The sequence below is a fragment of the Symphalangus syndactylus genome, chromosome 17 (assembly GCF_028878055.3).
Source record: "Symphalangus syndactylus isolate Jambi chromosome 17, NHGRI_mSymSyn1-v2.1_pri, whole genome shotgun sequence".
In the NCBI taxonomy this organism is placed as follows: domain Eukaryota; kingdom Metazoa; phylum Chordata; class Mammalia; order Primates; family Hylobatidae; genus Symphalangus; species Symphalangus syndactylus.
In genome coordinates this window covers 88252075-88272716 of record NC_072439.2, presented here as the reverse complement: position 1 = coordinate 88272716, position 20642 = coordinate 88252075, and the positions used below count along the sequence as shown (strand labels likewise).

The 20642-nt window shown below is 41.1% G+C and overlaps 2 protein-coding genes across 4 annotated transcripts in view; one reads left to right on the top strand and one right to left on the bottom strand.

Annotated features, from left to right (window-relative positions):
• Positions 1-442: 442 nt before the first annotated feature.
• Positions 443-16278, bottom strand: DNAJB11 (DnaJ heat shock protein family (Hsp40) member B11). 2 transcript variants are annotated; one of them, XM_063620470.1, is made up of 10 exons: positions 15817-16278; positions 14530-14686; positions 10627-10724; positions 8752-8884; positions 4722-4864; positions 4157-4239; positions 3464-3521; positions 2261-2372; positions 1648-1807; positions 443-893 (listed from the first exon to the last, which is right to left on the bottom strand). In XM_063620470.1, the coding sequence occupies exons 1-10, from the start codon at positions 15882-15884 to the stop codon at positions 829-831; spliced, it is 1077 nt and encodes a 358-aa protein (XP_063476540.1). In that variant the 5' UTR covers positions 15885-16278; the 3' UTR covers positions 443-828. The 2 variants fall into 2 exon arrangements, with proteins under 2 accessions (XP_063476540.1, XP_063476541.1); XM_063620471.1 differs by lacking the exons at positions 4722-4864; positions 8752-8884 and having other exon boundaries at positions 15817-16118.
• Positions 16241-20642, top strand: part of TBCCD1 (TBCC domain containing 1) — a 26023-nt gene continuing 21621 nt past the window's right edge. The window contains exon 1 of one of the 2 annotated variants that reach the window (XM_063620469.1): positions 16241-16671. The gene's annotated coding sequence lies outside the window, so the exon portion shown is untranslated. Of the gene's footprint in view, positions 16672-19411; positions 19510-20642 lie in introns of those variants that run through there. The other variant, XM_063620468.1, reaches the window with a different exon arrangement.

Below are 20642 nucleotides of genomic sequence, written 5' to 3'. Positions count from 1 at the left end.
TCAAAAGTCAAATATACTCGTCACATAGCATCTGAACTGGGTGCCATGAGATGAGCAAACATAATTTGCAACTCTAAATTCCTTTTCTAGAACCAGTGGTAGTCCTTGTTCCTAAACAAACCAAAGGCTTTCTACATGAGGTCAACTGAAATTATATACATGAAAGGTGCTTTCTAAACAGTAAAGTGTCCATATCAGATTATTATTCCCAAATTAAATGAGAGAAAATATACTTCCTCAAGGACAATTAGATCTTTGTGTAAGCTTCATTCATGGACCCCAATCAACCATTCGGTTTCTTCTACGCTCCTTTCTAGCAGATGCCGTGTGTGTAATTGGGCATGGGGACTGGATCTATATCACTCTTTTGCATGCGTGTGCATCCATCTTGCTTGATGGGAGGACAACCCAAATAGCTCACAGAAGAAACAGGAGTCATGAAAAAAATAACAACAAAATGTATTTAAAAACAGACTTCTCCAGTTGGCATTTTGAATAAAATTGCTAACAACTCCAACCCTCTATGTTGTGTTTCTTTTGCTCCTGGAGTCCTCTTGCAGCTTTGATTCTTGAAACTCAGGCGGCAGCACCAGACATTAAATCCCCAAAGGGAGAGGTATTAGTAAACCTTTTGCTGGTCATTCTTTTCTGAATGCAAATGGACAAATTCTTAAGCCCTCTTATTCATTTCATGATGATCATTAGACAAAAATAATTAAGCCAAACTTGCATATTGAAAATAAAAACAAAAACACACACAAAAAAACCCTGCAGGTAATAAATATCGCTGATTCACTTATTTTAAACAAAGTCCAATTTTATTCACTCTTAATATCCTTGCAGTCCATTGTATACCTTCTGCACTGACCCTTGTTTCAGTAGCTGTTTGATACCTGAAGAAAGAATGAACAAATGACTCCATTAACAAAAAAATGTTACTTTCCTAGCGTTTAAAGAGCATATTTCAAGAAAAGGCTCATAAAAGGCCTTATGACAAACATGGATGTGAATTAAAGAACTATCAATCTCCAACGTAATCACATGTAGGTAACCCCACACATGCACGTGTGTCCAGGATGATCCCTTGTCTCTTTCTTTTAGGCCCACATACTACATACATGTCCCACAAAGCTCTATGAAATGAGGAATGAGAAGAAGCAATCAAAAAGGAAAGAAAACTCTTCAGCTCAGTCTTCCATTCCTTCTTCTGTATCCTCTTTTCAGTTTTTACCTCCTTCATTGCTCTCCTTTCTCTTACTGTTTAGGACCCCCAGTGGGGCCCTCTTCTCAACCAGTCATCCTAGACATGCACCCATAAGCTTCTAATCTTTCTACTGTCTACCTCATCTTCCCTTTTACAGTGTGGTCCAGTTCATTTGTTTTAAGTGATTCTGTTTCACTCCCATATACTCTATCACTCCCTAGGTTTCAAAGCACAGCTTACACAGACTTCTGTAACACAAAGATGCAGGATTTTTAATACATCGCCTTTACAAAGAAAGATGAGTTCATTCCTATCTTAGTGTTCTACTAGCATTAATGATTGATGTCTCATGTCACTGGAGAGTTCTTCTATTGCCACCTTTTTCTCATCACACACACACACACACACACACACACACACACACACACAATAATACGCCATACCTTCTCTTGCTTCCTCTGTTAACTGTTCTTTTGGAAAATCCACATCAAAAGTGATTATCAAAGAGCCCTTGATATTGTTGTTGTCAAAGTTGGGGAGCCCTTCCCCCTTCTTCCATAGCTTCGCTCCCGGCCTGGTGATCTTATCCCGGGAAATATGTACCTAGAAAACCAAAGGGAATGTACTGCAGCAGGAGCGGTACATCTGAAGTACATCACACAGCTTCTAGTGAGCACTGGTACACAAAGCTAATGTCACAGCTCAGCAAAAAGAAAGAATGAAGGAGCAAAGGAAATACCACTAGGACAATGTGAGTCAAGAACAAAGGATTTTAAAGAAGAAAAATCAAACACAAAAACAAGTGAACAAAGAAAGGTTTTCGTCAATAGAAACTATAAGGACGAGATTGTCAAAGGCTGTGCAATCCATTCTGAGTAGCTGAAAGGTCTGGCACTGTTACTGCAGTATGCTCAGCAGCAGAGTAAGTACAGACAGCACAATACGACTGAGAAAGGAGTCCATCTGGTTCTCAATGACTGAAACAGCTGATATATCTCAAAACTACCCATATAAAGGCTTCAAAAGGATGGAGAACAAGTAAATTGGTTTGTTTACCTTGTGACCATCCAAGTGAGTAATATCCATCTCAAAGCCAACCAGCGACTCAACTAATGAGATTGTCACATTTGTGTACAAATCATCTCCTCTCCTTTCAAATATTGGGTGCCTAAAAACAGAATAAGGTAAAAATCATTAATTTCCAACTTTAAGTTCAAACAGTTGTGAGAAAAATCTTGGAAAAAGGTGAACACCACTCTTTCAAACAATAAACATTTCTTAGACATACCCTTGTGTGTAGTATTAATCGAGAATATAAAGCTGTTTAAGTCTTATTAAATGCTACTGTTAAGGAACACACAATCAGCAAAAGCCAGAGTATAAGTAAAACTATAATCATTAGCTTATGGAAAAGAGAGAAAGACAGCTTCTGGGGAGATCATCTTCAGAAATAGGTCTATAGAAGTTTTCCTGAGCTGGGCTCACAAGACTAAGTTGGCCGTAGAAATGAAGATAAAATGGGTAGAGGGAAGGGGAAATAGAGTGAGAAGGAATTCTGGCAAAGACAAGGAAGGTGTCAGGTTTATTCAGGAAACAACACATGTTCCAGTTTCTCTAAGAAGTGATGATAAAGACAAGGTAGGTAAAGAAGCTGGGGAAAACAACACTGAGATTAAAGAGTGCAGGAAGGCAAAGTCCCAGACAGTGGGGGGCCATTTCTCCATATTCTGGTAGGAACCCTGTTTTGATGACTCCTTACAGAGGCAGAGAGATTACTGGTTTCCAAAGTGGTAACAAGAGAGAAACAGTAATCAAGAAAGCCACAGTCCCAGGCAAAACTGTCTAAGCAGCACTTCATGCTGAAGAGAAGCTCACAAAAGAAAAGCTCTCTCTTCACAGAAGCTGCATATTACGTAGAAGGTTCTGTCTATGGAAAAGTCTCCTATTCTTGTATGGTGCCATACTTCTTCAGCTAAAATCTCAGCTTTGACTCCCTATCTTGTTTCTCTTTTATAACTTCTTACTTATCAATTCTTTCCTTTCAACATCTTTTGCATTTTTAAGTCCTAAGTAAATAAATAACTGGGACTCAATCCTAGGGCCCAACCCCAAGTTTTCAGCCTTGTAGAGGAGCTACAAATCATTGTTTAGGGTAATAAGGGTAAGAAACAGAGAAAAAAGTCTCTAACTGCTCTGGTGGCCACCCACGTCTCTATAATCTGACTCATCTGAGAAGACCTCTAAAATTAGATTACTTACTTGACAACTTTGATTCGGAACCGTAAATCTCCAGGCTCCCCATCCACGTGAGGCTCACCTACTCAGAGCAGATTACAGCATATTGTAAATCATACAAATTGGATACCACAAATCTATCTGGCAACTGATACATTTTTTTAATCCACTACTTTGGGCATTGACCTGTCAAATCTGTGACGGCAGTGTCTCTGCCTGGTTATATCAAGTTTCAGACTATTAGAAATCATCACCTTTGCCTCAGATACAGCAGTACATAACTTGACCCATTTCCTAAACAAAGAATGATTCACCGGTCTCCTGAACCTAAGTCTTAAAGCTTTTTTTATTTTTAGAGTTTTAAACTTAAGTCTAAAGGTGAGGTCCTGAGAGCATCTTATTAATGCCAACTAGAGTTATGTATCTTTCATTGCTGAGTTAAAATTCATTAAGGTCTGAACACTCTAAATTTTGATGAAACTTAGGCTACTTCATAATAACTTTTGGCCATGACATTCAAAGGATAAACGGTAATGCTACTGCTTCAGGTAAACAAAAGGCTTTGTATATCCTAAAATTGGCCAAAGAGTGTTGGAAATTATATATGCATTTACTATGTGAACATTAAGATGGAGTAAGGCAGGGGTGAGAGGTATTCACAAACAAGCAGAGAGCAGAAAGTTATCACAATAAAAAAATCAAATATAAATATTTCACCTTCTCCAATAAAGGGGTACTCCATGCCGTCTCTCACCCCAGGCTCTATTTCTACTTCCAGCGTTCGTTCTTCATTTACTAGTCTGAGGTAAAGAGAATTAAAAGAGGAGAAAAATAATGAAAATATAAACAAAACATCAGATATAGATAAAGTTTTATCTATTTTATCAGAGCTTTTTCTTGGAAGACTGTAGTGTGCCTCCACTTGACAAAACTATCTGATAATCATTTATATCTTCTATATGCTAAAATCCAGGATGAAGCTACTATACATTATATAAACATATAAGGCTGCTCTAATAGTACAAGAAGGAAGAAAATGAAGCATTAATACTTGTTGAAAATATATCAGAAATAAAGGGCACTGCTTGTTAGTTCAGAAACATAAAAGGAGATATTTAGAAATACTTCAGAAAAAAATGTACATTGTTTTGCTCTATCCTTTTGCAGAACATGGCAGTGGGGAGAGGACAGAGAAAGATCTAGTATGGACCATTGGCGTTTGACTAGATGAACAAAATTAACAAGTGTTTCTTGGTAGAACAAAGAAGGTGTTTTCACTTACTTGACATTAGGGCATTCGTCGCAGACCACCTCCTGGGTCATTTGGAAGCGCCCAGGGCCCAGCTGGGTGGTCCGCATCTCTTGCCGACAATTGCACTTCCGTTTGCCAGGAGCCTGCCTTGCCACGGGTTTGTTTCTAACTACCTAGGAAGTGCATAAACAACATCAGCTTCTCTCTTGTATAAAATAGCCTTTCCTTTCCTCACTTGATCAAGGCTCTGCACATATGCCTGGACTGAAACTTCCCCTTCTCTGGCAATCTATCCCTCAGAGATCTAAAGCTGACAAAACTCTTTGAAGAGTACAAATCAGCCCCCAAACAGGAATGAAGCAAACACGTACTTAAATGACTCAAATTCTAAAGCTGGAGAAGTAGAGACGGGAGTAAGAAACAAGAGAACCGAAAAATAAAGAGTATGGTATCAGCATTTCTAAGCCACAACTAAATGCTACTGAGTTAAAGTAGTTCATGTAATGATTATCTTTTAGGAAATCCGAGCTGTGTAAAGCATGACCCCTGAGGAACAATCACCGCCTTCAAAACCTGGTATGTGGCTACTATCCAATCTTCTGATTAACCTAATGAAAGTGTCTCCTTATTTCAGGAAACTCAATCCAGGACTATTTTCTGGAGCTATCTCCATTCAGATACTTTAACACGTAGGAAGAGAAACAATGACCATCTCTTTGTAGTTGACTGCAATCAAACATTCTGATCCCTCTAAGAATGTAAAATTGATATATATGCAGAAATGTATTCCTAGTTTTGCCTGTTTAAATAGTCAAACATCTAATCACAAGGTATGTGCTCACGCAGCAGAATGACGAATGCTTGGAGAAAAATCCCTTAAAGCCTACCAACATATGAAAGTCCCAGGTCAACAGAGTAAATTATAGCAACAATAATAGTAATCAGAGCAAACACTTTATAGCACTTACTACATGCCAAGCAATGTGCCAAACACTTTTACATATTCATTTAACCCTCACAACTGTATGAGATAGGTACTGTTATTATCCCCATTTTACAGATGAGGTAACAGAAGTATAGAAAGGTTAAGTAACATGACCAAGGCCACATGACTAATACATGGCAGAGCCAGGATTCTAAACTAGGCAGTCTAGCTGCAAAGTCCATGCTTCTTAACCATTGTGCTATCCTATTTCTCAAGGTATTTTTTTTTCTTTAAAAAAGAATTTACATACAGAAGGAGCAGGATTGAAAAAAAGGAAAAAAAGAATTTAACATGGGGTTACTGAACCAGCAAAGCCATTTACAGCCTTTACAATGGTTGGATTGAAAAAGAGTTTGTTCGGGAACACACTAACAGCAAAAGGTGATGTCTACTGTGTATTAGTGACAACTGCAGAACAGGCTTGTAAGGGGACATGGGCACTAATTAGGTTCACCTCTTTCCTCCCATCTAAACAACCTCACTGGTTTATGAATATTTTTAATGCCCTTTTTTCCTGCAGCCTGAACAGTATTACAAGTAAGTTGCATCTTCTGTGATTGTCTATATCTCTTCTTTCAATTATTCAGAGAAGCAGCTACAAGTAAGAAGAATACACTTCTTGTCAAGATGGCACATATGCACAGGCTACCGGCTGTCTCCTCCAGTATCCTGGAAAAACTACAAGAAAACATGGATTCCAGGAAACAGTAACTACAACACAGAATAGATGAGAAAATCCCACAGATAGAGGGCTGTTTTGAACTGTTTCCCCTGACTGCAGAAAACAAAAGACTCCAAACAAAACAAAAAACACCCCAAGACACCAAACAAAACACAGTTAAAACCAGCAGGTCAGGGCTCAGCCCACGATGCTCTGCAGGGAAAGGTAGTTGCTGGTACCTGTAAGGGAAGATCAGCTCAAAGGCCAAGACAGCTAGATACCTGAGAAGGTCTATCATCTGCCCCGCAAAAGACAACAAACTGAATAACATATTTTAAGCAACTGTACTTTGCTTAAAAAAAGATTAGACAGACCAGGAACTTAAAACAAGCATGATAATACTTAAGGAGGGAAGGCATTAGTAAAATGATATAGAGTAAGAAATAATGCAAGAATCAAGTAGAAATATTATGCATAAAAATATGAGTTGAAATTAAAACACAGCAGATGGGTTATTATTAGAATGGATATAGCTGAAGACTGAAGTAGTAAGCTGGGAGATCAAAATGAGGTACCTCCCAGAAGGAAGCAGTGAAGGATAAAGAAACAAAATTTATTTTTCGTATTTAAAAGAAAGTTAAGAGCAGACAGAAGTAGGAGTGATGAAAGAATTGTAAAAAATATTGGCCGGGCGCGGTGGCTCAAGCCTGTAATCCCAGCACTTTGGGAGGCCGAGGCAGGCGGATCACGAGGTCAGGAGATCGAGACCATCTTGGCTAACATGGTGAAACCCCGTCTCTACTAAAAATACAAAAAATTAGCCAGGCGTGGTGGCGGGTGCCTGTAGTCCCAGCTGCTCGGGAGGCTGAGGCAGGAGAATGGCGTGAACCCAGGAGGCGGAGCTTGCAGTGAGCAGAGATCACACCACTGCACTCCAGCCTGGGCGACAGAGCAAGACTCCGTCTCAAAAAAAAAAAAAAAGAATTGTAAAAAATAATGAGACATATTTTCCAGAATTTAAAAAAGATGAATAACCTCATATTAAAAGATCCCAGAGTTTTAGCAGAAAATATAGGTGAACAGCTTTCTTATTTTATTTTAAAATTTTTTTCCAGAGATGAGTTTCAGTTATGTTGTCCAGGCTAGAGTGCAGTGGCTATTCACAGATGCAATCACAGGACATGATAGCCTCAAACTCCTGGCCTCAAGCAATCCTCCTACCTCAGCCTCCGGAGTAGCTGAGATTACAAGTGTGCTCCACTGCACATGGCTGCTTTCTTATTTTAGAACAAAAAGGAATTTCTTTAAAAAGACTCAAAAACTAACCATTAAAGACTGATAGATTTAATTACATTAAAATTAAGTAGTTCTGTTTGCTGAAAATTGAAATAAATCTTAAACATAATGAAAAGACAAGTTACAAACAGATAGGCTATATCTGCATTACATACGGCCAACAAAGAATTAGCAGCAAGAGTGAAGTACTCTTAGAAATCAATAAGAAAGAGGCAAAAGAAAGAACAGGCATTTCACAAGAGAGGAAACAAATATGGCCAATAAACACAGGAAGAGATGCTGATCCTAACTGGTAATTTTAAAAAAATGTAAAACAAGACCATAATGAGATAATATTTTATACCCATTTGATGAGCAAAAATTAAGAAGTCTAATAATTCCACGTATTAGTGAGGCAGTGAATCTATAGGATCTCATAAATTGCATGTAGAAAAGCATCAGTACAATCAATTTCAAAAGCAATACAGTATTAACTTGTAAAAATGAACATTGGTTCATATTACCCAGCAATTCTACTCTCAAGCATATCCACCCAAGAGATATTCTTGTTCATCTGAATCTGGATATATAGATTAAAATGTTCATAAAAGCACTGTTTGGAATTGAATAAAACTGGAAGAAACAAAAATGCCTATTAATAAACTATGGTCACAATACAGCAATAAGCAACAAGGGTGAATCCTAGTAACATAATAGTGAGTGAAAATAACCAGTCCCAGAAAATAATGAATAAAATACCATTTCTAAAAAATCAAAAACAATATAATAAACATTATTCAGGTATTCATATATACATGATAAAATAAGAATGGCAAAAGAACAATAAAGACATAATTCAATACAGTAGTTACCTTTGAAGGGAGGCAGGGTAATGGAACAGGGAAGTAGCATGTAGGTAGATTAAGTCATGGTAATGTTTTACTTAGTTCTTAAGCTGGGTGATAAAACAATCACATCACTGTATCATGAACCAAGGTTTATAATTAATTCAATTTTGTGCATTTGATCACTCCCTCTTACCCTCAAAAAGACAGAGAAGGTACATATAAACCTCTTATTTTTAGTCAAAAGTACAAGTTCTGGGAGTCAATATGAACAGCTATATTGTTTGAACTTACTTCCACAAAATTTCCTGCATATACTTCTTCCAAAGTGACTTCTAGATCTACAATAATATCACTTCCTCTTGGAATATTTCTGTCTTGCTGACGAGGGGTTCCTCCAAACATGAAACCAAAATCCCCAAAGAAGCTAAAGATAAGTGCAAAATCATCAGGAAAAAAAAATCAAGACTCCATGTTTCACAATTAACTCATTTTCTTTACATTGATAAACTATTGTTTCTACCAATGCATTGTGCAAAACTACAAGGTATTTTTTAATACAATGGAGTCATCTATCATACATAATTTTAAATTTATATACTATCAACCGTATTGTAACTATATGGTCCCTTACTACAAAAAAATTCACTTTTTAACAAAATATAGCCCACACATATAGTACAGTACATACACACACAGTATGCCAATGAATTCGATGTTGGACCCAACCAATGAAATAATAATCTTTCAATATTGGGAAAAATCTGAATATGGTGGACTTATTGAGAAAGAGTACAGTACACATAAACTTGTGTAATGCTAAATGTAATGGTTAATTTTAGAAATTTTTATCGGTAATTTTAACATATGTAGTGTTCCCTTTACATGCTTTTTAAAAGCTAACTTGCTGAAAGAAGCTACTGCTCTGCACAAAAATCTTGAGTATGTAATTAAATAAGCTAAAAAAGCATCAGCCTTAGTAGAATCCTAGTGCTTAAGGAGAAGGTAGTTCTAGCCTCTACAAGACCCAAACTAATTTTTGTAAGTAACAACAGTAACTTGAGATTAACAAAAAAGGTGACCTTCAATCCTACAGGTGGTTTAATCTAATGTTAATTTTTGGTGTTATTAAGAAGCCTCATATATTAGCATAGCGATGATGATAACTAACTCCCTCTCCCACCAACCAACTCAGGTGAATGAATTCCCTGAATCTTAAATAAAGGCAAGGGGAGAGAACAGGGTGGGGGCTGGGGAAGCCGTTTCTCTTTCTGGTATCCCCTAGGGATCACTTCAGACAGCCAAATTGATCCTGGTGGGGGGCGGGGGGTGGGGAGGGCAAAGATGTCCTAATCATGTTACTCACACATCTTTACATGCCCTAAAAATCTACTGCCCTACCCCAGGCCCTCCAACCAAGCACTAAATGGTGGTAACTACTATATGCAACAGTGATTCTTACTCTTTTGGGGAAGGGTTCACAGAACCCTTTGAGAATCTGAAGAAAACAATGAACTCTCCCCATAAAAAATGCAGATTTGAACATCTTTTTGTTTATAATTTCAGACCTGAAACCCCAGATTAAGGTCTCTTAGTATATGTAATCATCAGGGAATGTGGAAATTCAAATGCTCAATAAAGAGAGGTTCACAGAGTGAGGAGGAAAGGTGTTTATTATTCCAACCACCCAGCACTCTCAGAAAGCAAGAGATAAAGGTCCTCTACCCTAATTCCTTCCCCTAATGCTGGTTATTATAATCACCCTCACTTGTTGATAGCATGAGAGAGAGGCAGCTCTGGGTATGGGAGTAGGAATTTTTCTGTCTCTGCTAACAATAATTTTGCTCATTAAGTGGTTTGCAGATTCCAAGATAGCAAGTAGGCAAGGATGAATTGATTTCCAACACATGTCCCCACCGCAAATTGTCAGCACTGATTTAACTGATATGGTTGGCTAGATGGAATATCCTTACAGTGCCATCCGTCTTTTCTGAAGCTTTGTGAAAATAGAAGACTATCTTCCCACAGGGAGGACAATAATTGATCTTTGCATCAGCTAAATTGTACTGTTCATCAAAAGCTTCTGAACTAGGCAATGAGAATAATTATTTAATCGCTAAGTGACCCTCTCTCAGACACTAACACTTTGCAGATGGGTAAATTACTCACTGTGAAAAAATATCTCCATGGGAGCTCTGATGACCATCTTTTAATCCTTCTTCACCATAAGTATCGTACTGTTTCCGTTTCTCACTATCTGACAGAACCTGGGGATACAAGCCAGTGGAGGAAAAGATCATGAGTTGGTAACATCCAGTTAAGGCATAGTCATATTTATGTTTGTTTTTACTTTGACAGTGGGTCTAAAATTTTAATAGAATGTAGTTTCCATTATGTACTGTATTAAGGCATATTTACAAAGTTATTTTCTGTATGACTAAATTCTTTGATGCATTGTTCATTCCATATTGCTCCATTCATGTTTTTAATTTAAAGTTGTCAAAACTTGCCTAGTCACTAAAAAATAATACCTGAGATTAGCAATGCAGCTGTGAAGGTCAGGGTGGTAACAGGAAAGAGGTAAGACGGATTCCTCAGGTTTACTTCCCATGCAGTTTGACTCTGGTGCTTATGCTGTTAACCACTATACTGCCTTTAAAACAACTTGGCCCCACAGGTCTACAACACCCCCTACCTAATACACACACACACACACACACACACACACACACACACACACACACGCATGTATTAAATCAAATGACAGGCCCTCCAGAGAGGCCTACACTGATATCTTTTCACCCTCCTTTTTTCATTTTTTGGTATATGTAGAAATCCATTTGTGGAAGAATGCTGCCTGCCATATATATATATATATGTTTAAGTTTGTAATGTCCTGAGTTTGAAATGCAGAAAGAGTAATAAGTGAAAATACTCTATGAAGGTTATTCAAGGTCAATTTCATTGCTTGAAATAATTCTTGAAGTTTTAAGTTTCAGAGAACTACATACACAATCATGACTATATGCTTTCTCTCTGCATATTAAAGAATGTAATAACAAAATAAGCTTCCATCCTTTTCAAAATTTGCCTTCAACATGCAAAAAAAACTTTCTCTTTTATTTAGAGCAATCTGATATATATGCACATATATACTTGTGAAAATTAAATGGCTTTAAAATCGTCCTTTGATATTTATAAACTCCTACTTAGACAAGAGGCTGAAGGAGAGAGTTATTTCAAAACCATACTCATGGTGGCCCAGAAAAAGAGAGGTTCAAAGTAGATGGGGCTTGTTGACTTAAAAGAAAGGCATATTCACACAGGGCACACTTTTGGCTTAGGGCCCAAATGAGGTGTAAGGAGTCATGGCAAAAATGTATTAACATTTAAGATATCCTTGAAAGGATAAATAGAAATTGAGTATACAAGAGAGTGAACATTCTTAAAAGCAAAGGCAAATGGGTTATTCCAGAAGTCACCACAGTACTTGATTAAAGCCACTATGATAGAAAAAGGGAGAAGAAAGAATGTTTTCACAAATATCTTTAGAAAATAGGTACCTTGGGGAAGCAGAAATGGGCACAGTTAACAACAACAACAACAAAAAAACCCTTATTATTATCTGGATCTCCAATATTTTCACTTTTAGGCTACTTCTCTGATCTGATCTTGGCAAATAAATGAACCCTGCATTTGAGACTATAAAAAACACCATTTCAAAACCCCCAAAGACTAGTTTTAAGTCAGTTTCTTTTTAAAGAAAGAGGCTTCTGTAATAACCCCCTAAAAAGTACTCTTGAAGTCATTATCATTTACTTCCTCCTCACTTTTCTTCCATCAAGGAATGCAATTTTATCCCATGGTCTTGGAAACTATTTTAAAAGAAAAAAGGTTTTTAGTTGATTGGCCAACCAACACACAGATTCTCAAGTAATTAAAATGCCAGCGGGAATCCTAGTTCTGTAGAGAAAACAAATTTGTATTCACAAAAGATTCTTCATAACTGTACTCGGATTCTAATTTGTGAACACTAATTTACCTAAGACTAAAGGCAATCAAGCTTGAATGATAAAAAGAAAAAAGAAATTTGAACTAGTGGCTAAAAGGATTGTTAAAGTTAAATAAACCGCGATTTCATGACTGACCTTTGTATAGCCTGCCTAGGACATGGATAAAGAACGTGAAGATTCTTTAGAGAGCATGGTAAATTCAGCTTCCCTAGAAAATGTTTTTGAGTATTGGGTTCCTAGCAAACAAGGGGACTATTCATGGAAAATACAGTGCAAAATATGGAATGCATATTATCAACAAGAAACAAAATATTACATATAATTTAGGATGGGCCATCAACCTTCTCAAGTTTATCGATGTACCTCAGGTTAAGAATTTCTGTCCCTTGACGGGGCACGGTGGCTCACGCCTGTAATCTTGGCACTTTGGGAAGCCGAGGCGGGTGGATCACAAGGTCACGAGATTGAGACCATCCTGGCTAACACGGTGAAACCCTGTCTCTACTAAAAATACAAAAAATTAGCCGGGCGTGGTGGTGCACACCTGTAGTCCCAGCTACTTGGGAGGCTGAGGCAGGAGAATGGCGTAAAACCCGGGAGGCGGAGCTTGCAGTGAGCCAAGATCGTGCCATTCTACTCCAGCCTGGCAGACAGAGCGAGACTCTGTCTCAAAAAAAAGAATTTCTGTCCCATAGGATCCCTGAAGGTGTTGAAAGAAGAAAGGATCCCAACAGCTCTTGGGTTCACCTGGGTATAACACACTGTTTCAGTTCCATTGCTTCTTTAATCTAAGAGATCTTGGGATTCCTTCCTTTCAAGGTTTGTGTCTTCCTAAAATATTTTTCAATTTGTTTTTAGCCTTCTCAATATACAAGAATTTAAACTTAAATTCAGGAGTTTTAGCTCTATGACTTTTAGTTCAATTAATTTTTTTCTGTGTCCATTTAGAAAATGAGAATAAAAATATGCCTAGCTCTAATATATTTCCTGGTGTCCTAGTGAAGATTAAATGAGATGATACACATGAGAGTGTTTTGATCCCCAGATTAGAGGTTGCAAAATCAAATTAAAATTGTGCTTTGTTTGATCTACGTAAAAAAGAAATTTAACTGAATTAGTTACCAACATTTTTACAAGCAGAACTTATATAAAAAATCTAGATTTTCAACTTTTCTTGAAAAATTAAATAATCTAGGAACATACTGTTTGCATTTGTATGACAAAAACTGGCTGGGGTTGAGTAACAGCTGCTCCCTTGAAATGGGGCCAGAAGGCTTCAGTTTGTGAAAGTCCTCAACAATCCTTATTGCTTCCCAATATGGAGGCAGAATATCCGCTGCCACGTTTTAACTTATACCTGCCCTGCATGTTATTTGTCTAGTTCATATGAACATGTAGGTTTGCAACTCTCATGAAGGCTTTCTTTTTATTTTTGGTTCTAGCTCCCAAACTGATTGACTGACAGACCAATCAGTTGATCTACTTATTAATCTATCAATCTTCCATTTATTCTTTTTCAGCATTATTCTTATTAAAATAAACATTAATATCAAAAGGCAGAAAATGGCATCTACTAACATGAATGTAATATCTAGTACAATACAGCATCAAGTAATACTTTTACTTTTATCTACTGTCTATTTTTAAATAAAAGTGACTTGGGCTGGGCGTAGTGGCTCACGCCTGTAATCCCAACACTTTGGGAGGCCGAGGTGGGTGGATCACTTGAGGTCAGGAGTTCGAGACTAGCCTGGCCAAAATGGTGAAACCCTGTCTCTACTAAAAATACAAAAATTAGCCAGGCATGGTTGCATGCACCTGTAATCCCAGCTACTTGGGAGGCTGAGGTAGGAGAACTGCTTGAACCCAGGAGGTGGAGGTTGCAGTGAGTGGAGATTGCACCACTGCACTCCAGCCTAGCCAATAGAGTGAGACTCAGTCTCAAAATAAATAAACAAATAAATAAATAAATGTGAGCTGAAAGGAGTGTTTCTCTGTATTGTATGTTTTTTCTAGAGCTACAGATTTTATTCGTACTTTATCACTTTTCCTGACTCACCTCATAAGCAGCACCCAGATCCTGGAATTTCTCCTGGGCTTGTGGATCATCAGGGTTCCGGTCGGGATGAAGCTGCAGGGCTAGTTTCCTATAGGCCTTTTTAATATCCTTTATAGAGGCACTTCGAGGCACCCCCAAGATCTTATAGAAATCTCGTCTGGGAAGTAGAGGGAGAGAATATTTCATTAAAGAGTTACATGTTATATTCTTCAAAGTAAAAGATTTATTTTTCCTCTATATTTAGGTTTGTATCTCAGCAAAGAGGTACAAAAATAAAGGTTTATGTGACACACACACACACGAAGAATGACTAAAAAGAGAACACCAGAATTTGTAATGAATCTTGTATATTGAAGTAATCACAGTAAGAGGCTATATACTTCTTTTTAGATTATTCAAAACATCTGTGGCACTTTTCTTTCAGAATCACCTTCAGTCAAGAAAACCACTTCCTTATTTTATGGTCTCATGTTATCTTCAGGCAATAACCATATAATCAAATTAACTCTTCTCCCCTTTCCCTATACTGGCTCCAAATGATTTTGACTTTTCTAAAAGTCAAACAACACTCTCAAAGGATGATTTTCCTTATTTAAAAAGATTATGCCACATAAATGTCCTAACAGTAGCACTGCCAGAATGTTAAAGATGAAGCAACTTAAGATAATAAATAGCTCAAGAAGCTGGGAAGTACAAGGGCTGTCCAAAGAGTCTTCTTGCTCCCCTCCCGCATCCAATTTCGTTCAGTCCCAACTCGGCTTGGCATCATCCACCCACTTTAATGTCAGCCCCCCAGTGGCTCTTCGCAGGCTTGGCATAGAGCATCGTCCGCTTCTCCACCTCAGCGGGGCACAGCAACTCACCTCGTTGATCAAACAAACGTCCATCCCCTCAACCTCAGCCTGGCACTGTCACTACCTTTCCTTACAGTCAGGCATTCCTCTTTCTTCCCCAGCTCTACGTGACACTGCTTCAGCTCACAACCACCTTCTTTCCCTCATCCCCCAAATGCCGTTTGGCAATGCATCCAACTCCCACTCCTCTGGGCAAATCTAGCTCTACCTAAGACCCTCTCTGGACCTAAGGCCCTCTCACTGGTGTCACCCACGGTTCTCCTCTCACCCCACTAGCCTGGCCCATACTACCCCTTCCTCCGCCACCCCGCCAACCCACAGAGATGCCCCTCTCCACTCCGTCAGTCTGGCAATGCCACTTCCCCCACCCCCTCCCACCCCCCAGCAAAGGCTGACCCACGGGCCCCGTCGTCTGCGAGTGTCTGTTCCTCACCCGGCAATCACGGCCCCGATGAGGTACAGCAGCAACAGGCAAAAGGTGCTCAGGTTTTGCGGAGCCATGGTTCCTCTGTCCCGGGTCCTGTCCAACACACTCCTCACAGCCTCCTCCGCCGCCCCGTCGGCTAGCCAGCCCACCCGGCCCTGTGAGGCCGCCTCACACAGGGAGGCGCGGGGGTCTCCTCCTTGGTCCGCAGAGACAGCTAGCTAGCCCCCTCCTCTGCCAGTCCACTTCCCGGGAGTCCCGAGTCCCGGTGAGAGAAGCCCCCGGTAGGCGAGAGCCAATCGTTGCCCGGGACATCACACGCGGCCGGCGCCTGGAAGCCAATCAGCGCAGTACACTTCACCTCCGAGGCGGCACGGGCAGCCAGTTAGGCTTCAGAACTGCAGTCGCAGCTCTTGACCAATTAGAAGAGGAGACGTCAGAGGGTCGCGCCGCTGCAGGAAGGCGCTCTGCTTGAGCTACCGAGAGTCGTAGAAAATTACGTAACGATAGGGGGCTGGTCCGAGTGAGGGCACCTGAGGTACACGAAATCCGCCCCCGGCTTGCCCACTTCCTCGGACTTTCCACCAATCAGGAGGCTCCTCCCCAGCACCAACCAATTGTGGGGAAGAAGTTTTCTCTGTGCTACAATTTCATTCATACCTAGCTACGCGCCGAATGAGGGAGCAGAGGTACAGCGGCCGAATGAGCGGGGACAGTTATTCCACGACAACTGTACATCGGACGCATTGCTTAGGACTCTTATTTTACGTTCTCCAAGCAACTCCATAAGACAACTGTCTCCGAAAGGCGAAAGTGATGACAGACCGGCTTAAGTTCGGCTTCGGCTTCCACCGCTTCTTAGTGGTGAGACCCCCTATCCCTCCCCTCCTCCCAAGTCTGAGCCTAAGTTTCTTTATCAACAAAACTAAGGCAAAGCACTTATTGGCAGTTCTTTGAATTTTAACAGGGAAAAAAAATCTGTAAATCGTCGGGCGTATAATAAGCCGGCAACGAGTAAAAACCATTATTACAGTTCGAGCAGAACTCTTTGATTCCCCGTCTTCCCCCCGATTTTGCTCATCACAGTTACACAACACCTAGTTGATCAGGACAAAACTCTAGGTGTTTTTATTCCTTTCATGCATAAGCTATCCAAATCTTTACCTCTGAACTATATTTGAATCTGTTCACTACATCTCCATTAGTAGGTCTCTGGGTCACAGTGTATCTCTCACCTGGCCAGGGCCTCCTAACTGGCCTCCTTGCCCCCACTCTTAATATCTTCCTTAATACCTTAATATATGTTGCTCATCCCTGTCTCTCACTCCATAATTTTAAAAAAAAAAAAGCCCGGGCATGGTGGCTCACGCCTGTAATCCCAGCACTTTGGGAGGCCGAGACGGGCGGATCACCTGAGGTCAGGAGCTTGAGACCAGCCTGGCCAACATGATGAAACCCTGTCTCTACTAAAACTACAAAAATTAGCCCGGTGTGGTGGCGAGCGCCTGTAATCCCAGCTACTCGGGAGTCTGAGGCAGGAGAATTGCTTGAACCTGGGAGGTGGAGGTTGCAGTGAGCCGAGTTCCTGCCACTGCACTCCAGCCTGGGCGACAGAGTGACACACCGTTTCAAAAATAAATAAATAAATAAAAAATAAAAGTCAAATCATGTCACTCCCCTGCTTAAAAGCCTGGAATTGCTCTTCATTTGCACTTAGAATAAAATCCCAACTCCATGCTAGTTTACAAAGCCGTTTATGCTTTGTACCCTCACCTATTATTCTCCTAACCACGCTCCAGCAAAACTTACTTCCTTTGTTTTTTGTATACACCCAGCTCATTCCTGCCGAGGGCCTTTGTGCTAGCTATTCCCTTTGCCTGAAACACTGTACTCTCCTTTATGTCCTAACATGGGTGATTCCTTCTTTAACTCACATATCAACTTAAAGGTCGCCACCTCAGAGAAGACTTCCCTGACCAACCAATCAAAATTAGCCCGTACTGAGTTCCTTACTCTTACACCGCCCTGTTTTCTTTTCTCAATTTTTTTTTTTTTTTTCCCTGAGACGGAGTCTCGCTCTGTCACCCAGGCTGCAGTGCAGTAGCGTGATCTTGGCTCACTGCAACCTCCGCCTCCCGGGTTCAAGCGATTCTTCTGCCTCAGCCTCCCGAGTAGCTGGGACTACAGGTGCACACCACCATGTCCGTCTAATTTTTTTGTATTTTTAGTGGAGACTGGGTTTAACCATGTTGGCCAGGCTGGTCTCGAACTCCTGACCTCAAGTGATCCACCTGCCTTGGCCTCCCAAATTGCTGGGATTATAGGCATGAGCCACCATGCCCGGCCTCCTATTTTATTCTTTTCATCCCTGGTCCCTAGACTTACACACTGAAATGCCAGTTTCATGAGAGCATGAATCTATATTGTTCTGTTCACAGCTGTATGAAAGAGCACCTTAGAACAGTGCCTGGCATGGAGTAGTTGCTGAAGTACTTTTGAGTAAAAGTTACTTGGATGGTGATCATTGTATGGCTGGCTTCTTACTCTTCAGGCCTCAGCTCAAATTTGGCACCACAAAGTGGCCTTCCCTGACCCCCCGCCCCAATTTTCATAGCATTTATCACTATCTGAAATTATCTTATTTTATTCCTTAATATGTATTGTCTATTCTCCCTGTTATACACTCCATGAAAGCAAGGATCTTGTCTGTTTTGTTCACTCCTGTCATTCTAGTGCGTACCACTGTGCCAGACACACAGTGGTACTCAACAAATAACAGCAGGGTCACTGAGTTAGTAAGTGGTGCAGCCTGGATCCTAACCCAGGTATGTGTAAATTTGAAGCCCCTGCTTTCGGGAAGATACCCAGTAGGGACAATGGCCACACAAGAGGAACTAAATTGCATTTTATGGTCTAATTTACCTTTGTATCTTCCACACCTAGAGAGGCCATAAACGAACTAAAAAAAAGCAGGAAATGTCCAGAAATCCTGAAATGGAAGTTTAAAGGAAGGAGTGATGGCTTCTGCCCGGTAATCTGAAAAAGCTTCATGAAAGTGGAAACACGGCAGGAAAGCTAACAGAGTTAAGGAGCTGACACTGAGGGGCTGCAGGGAGTGCCAGTCTTGCTTCAGACGTCCTGGGTTTGAATCTTGGCTCCATCTCTTGTGTGACCTTAGGGCTGTGTTATTTTCACCTTTCTACGCCCTAGTTTCTTCATCAGTAAAACGAATGTACTTAAAGGGCTCTTGAGAAGACTGAGGAAATATACATAAAGTTGCTTTACACAGTGCTGAGACCATAGTAAGTGCTCTATAAATGCAAACTGCCATTAGTATTAGTAGCATTTCTGATGAAAGCGTGCTGATCTTACCAGCAGCTATTAGCTGACCACAGTTATGCGGAGCAACAGAAAGCTTCCTACCCCCCTGGGTTGAAAGGCGCGACACCAGAAAGTGGTGGGTCTGGCTTCAGGTGCCAATGTTGCGGACTCTCGACTCCAGCCTAAATTTTCTCAGACGCTTAAGCCGCAATCTGCCACTCTAGCAACTGGGTCCGCCAGTTCTCGGTGGTGCGGGGCCTCGCGCTTGCGCAGTGGGCACGGCGGCGGCGCGTTGAGGAGGGTGAGGGGCGGGCCCAGCGAGCGGACGTGGGGCGCGGCGGCGCGCGGAGAAGTGCGGCGGAGCGGCGCCTGCCTTAGCAGGTAACCGCGCACGGGGTGCGCCGGGGAGGGCGGTGTGGGTTAGTTATGCTTCAGGCTTGGGCCGGGGAGGCTGCCTTCGCGCTCGCCGCGTCTCGGGTCAGCTACTGACCCTGTCAGCGTGAGTGTCTGTGTTCTTGAAGTCCGGTCGCGACGCTGGGGCGGCCCACGCAGGGTCCCACCCCGTATCGCGTCCACGGTGGCGGCGAAGCCCCAGGACAACCGCCTTGGACCCACGCCGATCTCCCGACCTGAAAAACCTTAACCTCAGGGCACCGCCAGGATCAGAGCCCCAGTTTATGTTTGTTTACGGATTGAGCCCTCTCGATTCTCGGAGTTAGAATGGAGAGCTCATGCCTGAGATCTGGCAGTTTTTGACAGGGGCTCAGTACCTCACGGAGCAGCCTCTTTACATTTTAGAGAGAACCGAGGTCTTCCTCGCCTTACTTTTATCGTCTGGTTTTATCAAAACGACGCCAGTCTCTCCACATTGGAAGACAGCCGCCTTTTGCCCTTCCACGCCCTTCTGAGTTTACTCTCCCCGGTTCTTTCACCTGGCTTCCTGTCTAAGGCTCTTTATTCTGGAAATTCTCTTTGGATCCACTCCCGTTTTTAAGAGATTCTCCCAAAACTGGATTCCTAGAATACATTTATAGTAATGCAGTTCTCAGGTCCGACCTGAATCCTAATCTAGGGCTGTGCCAGCTAAGTAGGTGTCCTTAGGGAAATCTCTTAACTTCGCTAAGCCTCATTTTTTTTTCATCGAAAATATGTGCAGTCTTAAGTACTGTATCTCCAGGTGGTTGTGAGGATGAAAGGAGGTGAAATATGCAAAATCATTAGCATGCTACCTGGTACATAGTAAGCACTCGATTGATGTCAGTTATTTTTCCGAACAGATGATTCTTGAGAGAAGCACAATTGGCAGGCCGGGTGCGGTGGCTCACGCCTGTAATCCCAGCATTTTGGGAGGCCAAGGCAGGCGGATCACCTGAGGTCAGGGAATTCAAGACCAGCCTGGCCAACATGGTGAAGCCCTGTCCCTACTAAAAAAATACAAAAATTAGCCTGGCGTGGTGGCGGGAGCCTGTAATCCCAGCTACTCGGGAGGCTGAGGCAGGAGAATCGTTTGAACC

Coding starts and splice junctions, on each gene's coding strand:
- DNAJB11 (XM_063620470.1), bottom strand. CDS start 15,884: ATGGCTCCGCAAAACCTGAGCACCTTTTGCCTGTTGCTGCTGTACCTC. Junction 1,808..2,260: donor CTCACTTGGATGGTCACAAG/GTAAACAAACCA, acceptor TTGGTTTTCTAG/GTACATATTTCCCGGGATAA. Junction 894..1,647: donor AACAGAGGAAGCAAGAGAAG/GTATGGCGTATT, acceptor TTCTTTCTTCAG/GTATCAAACAGCTACTGAAA.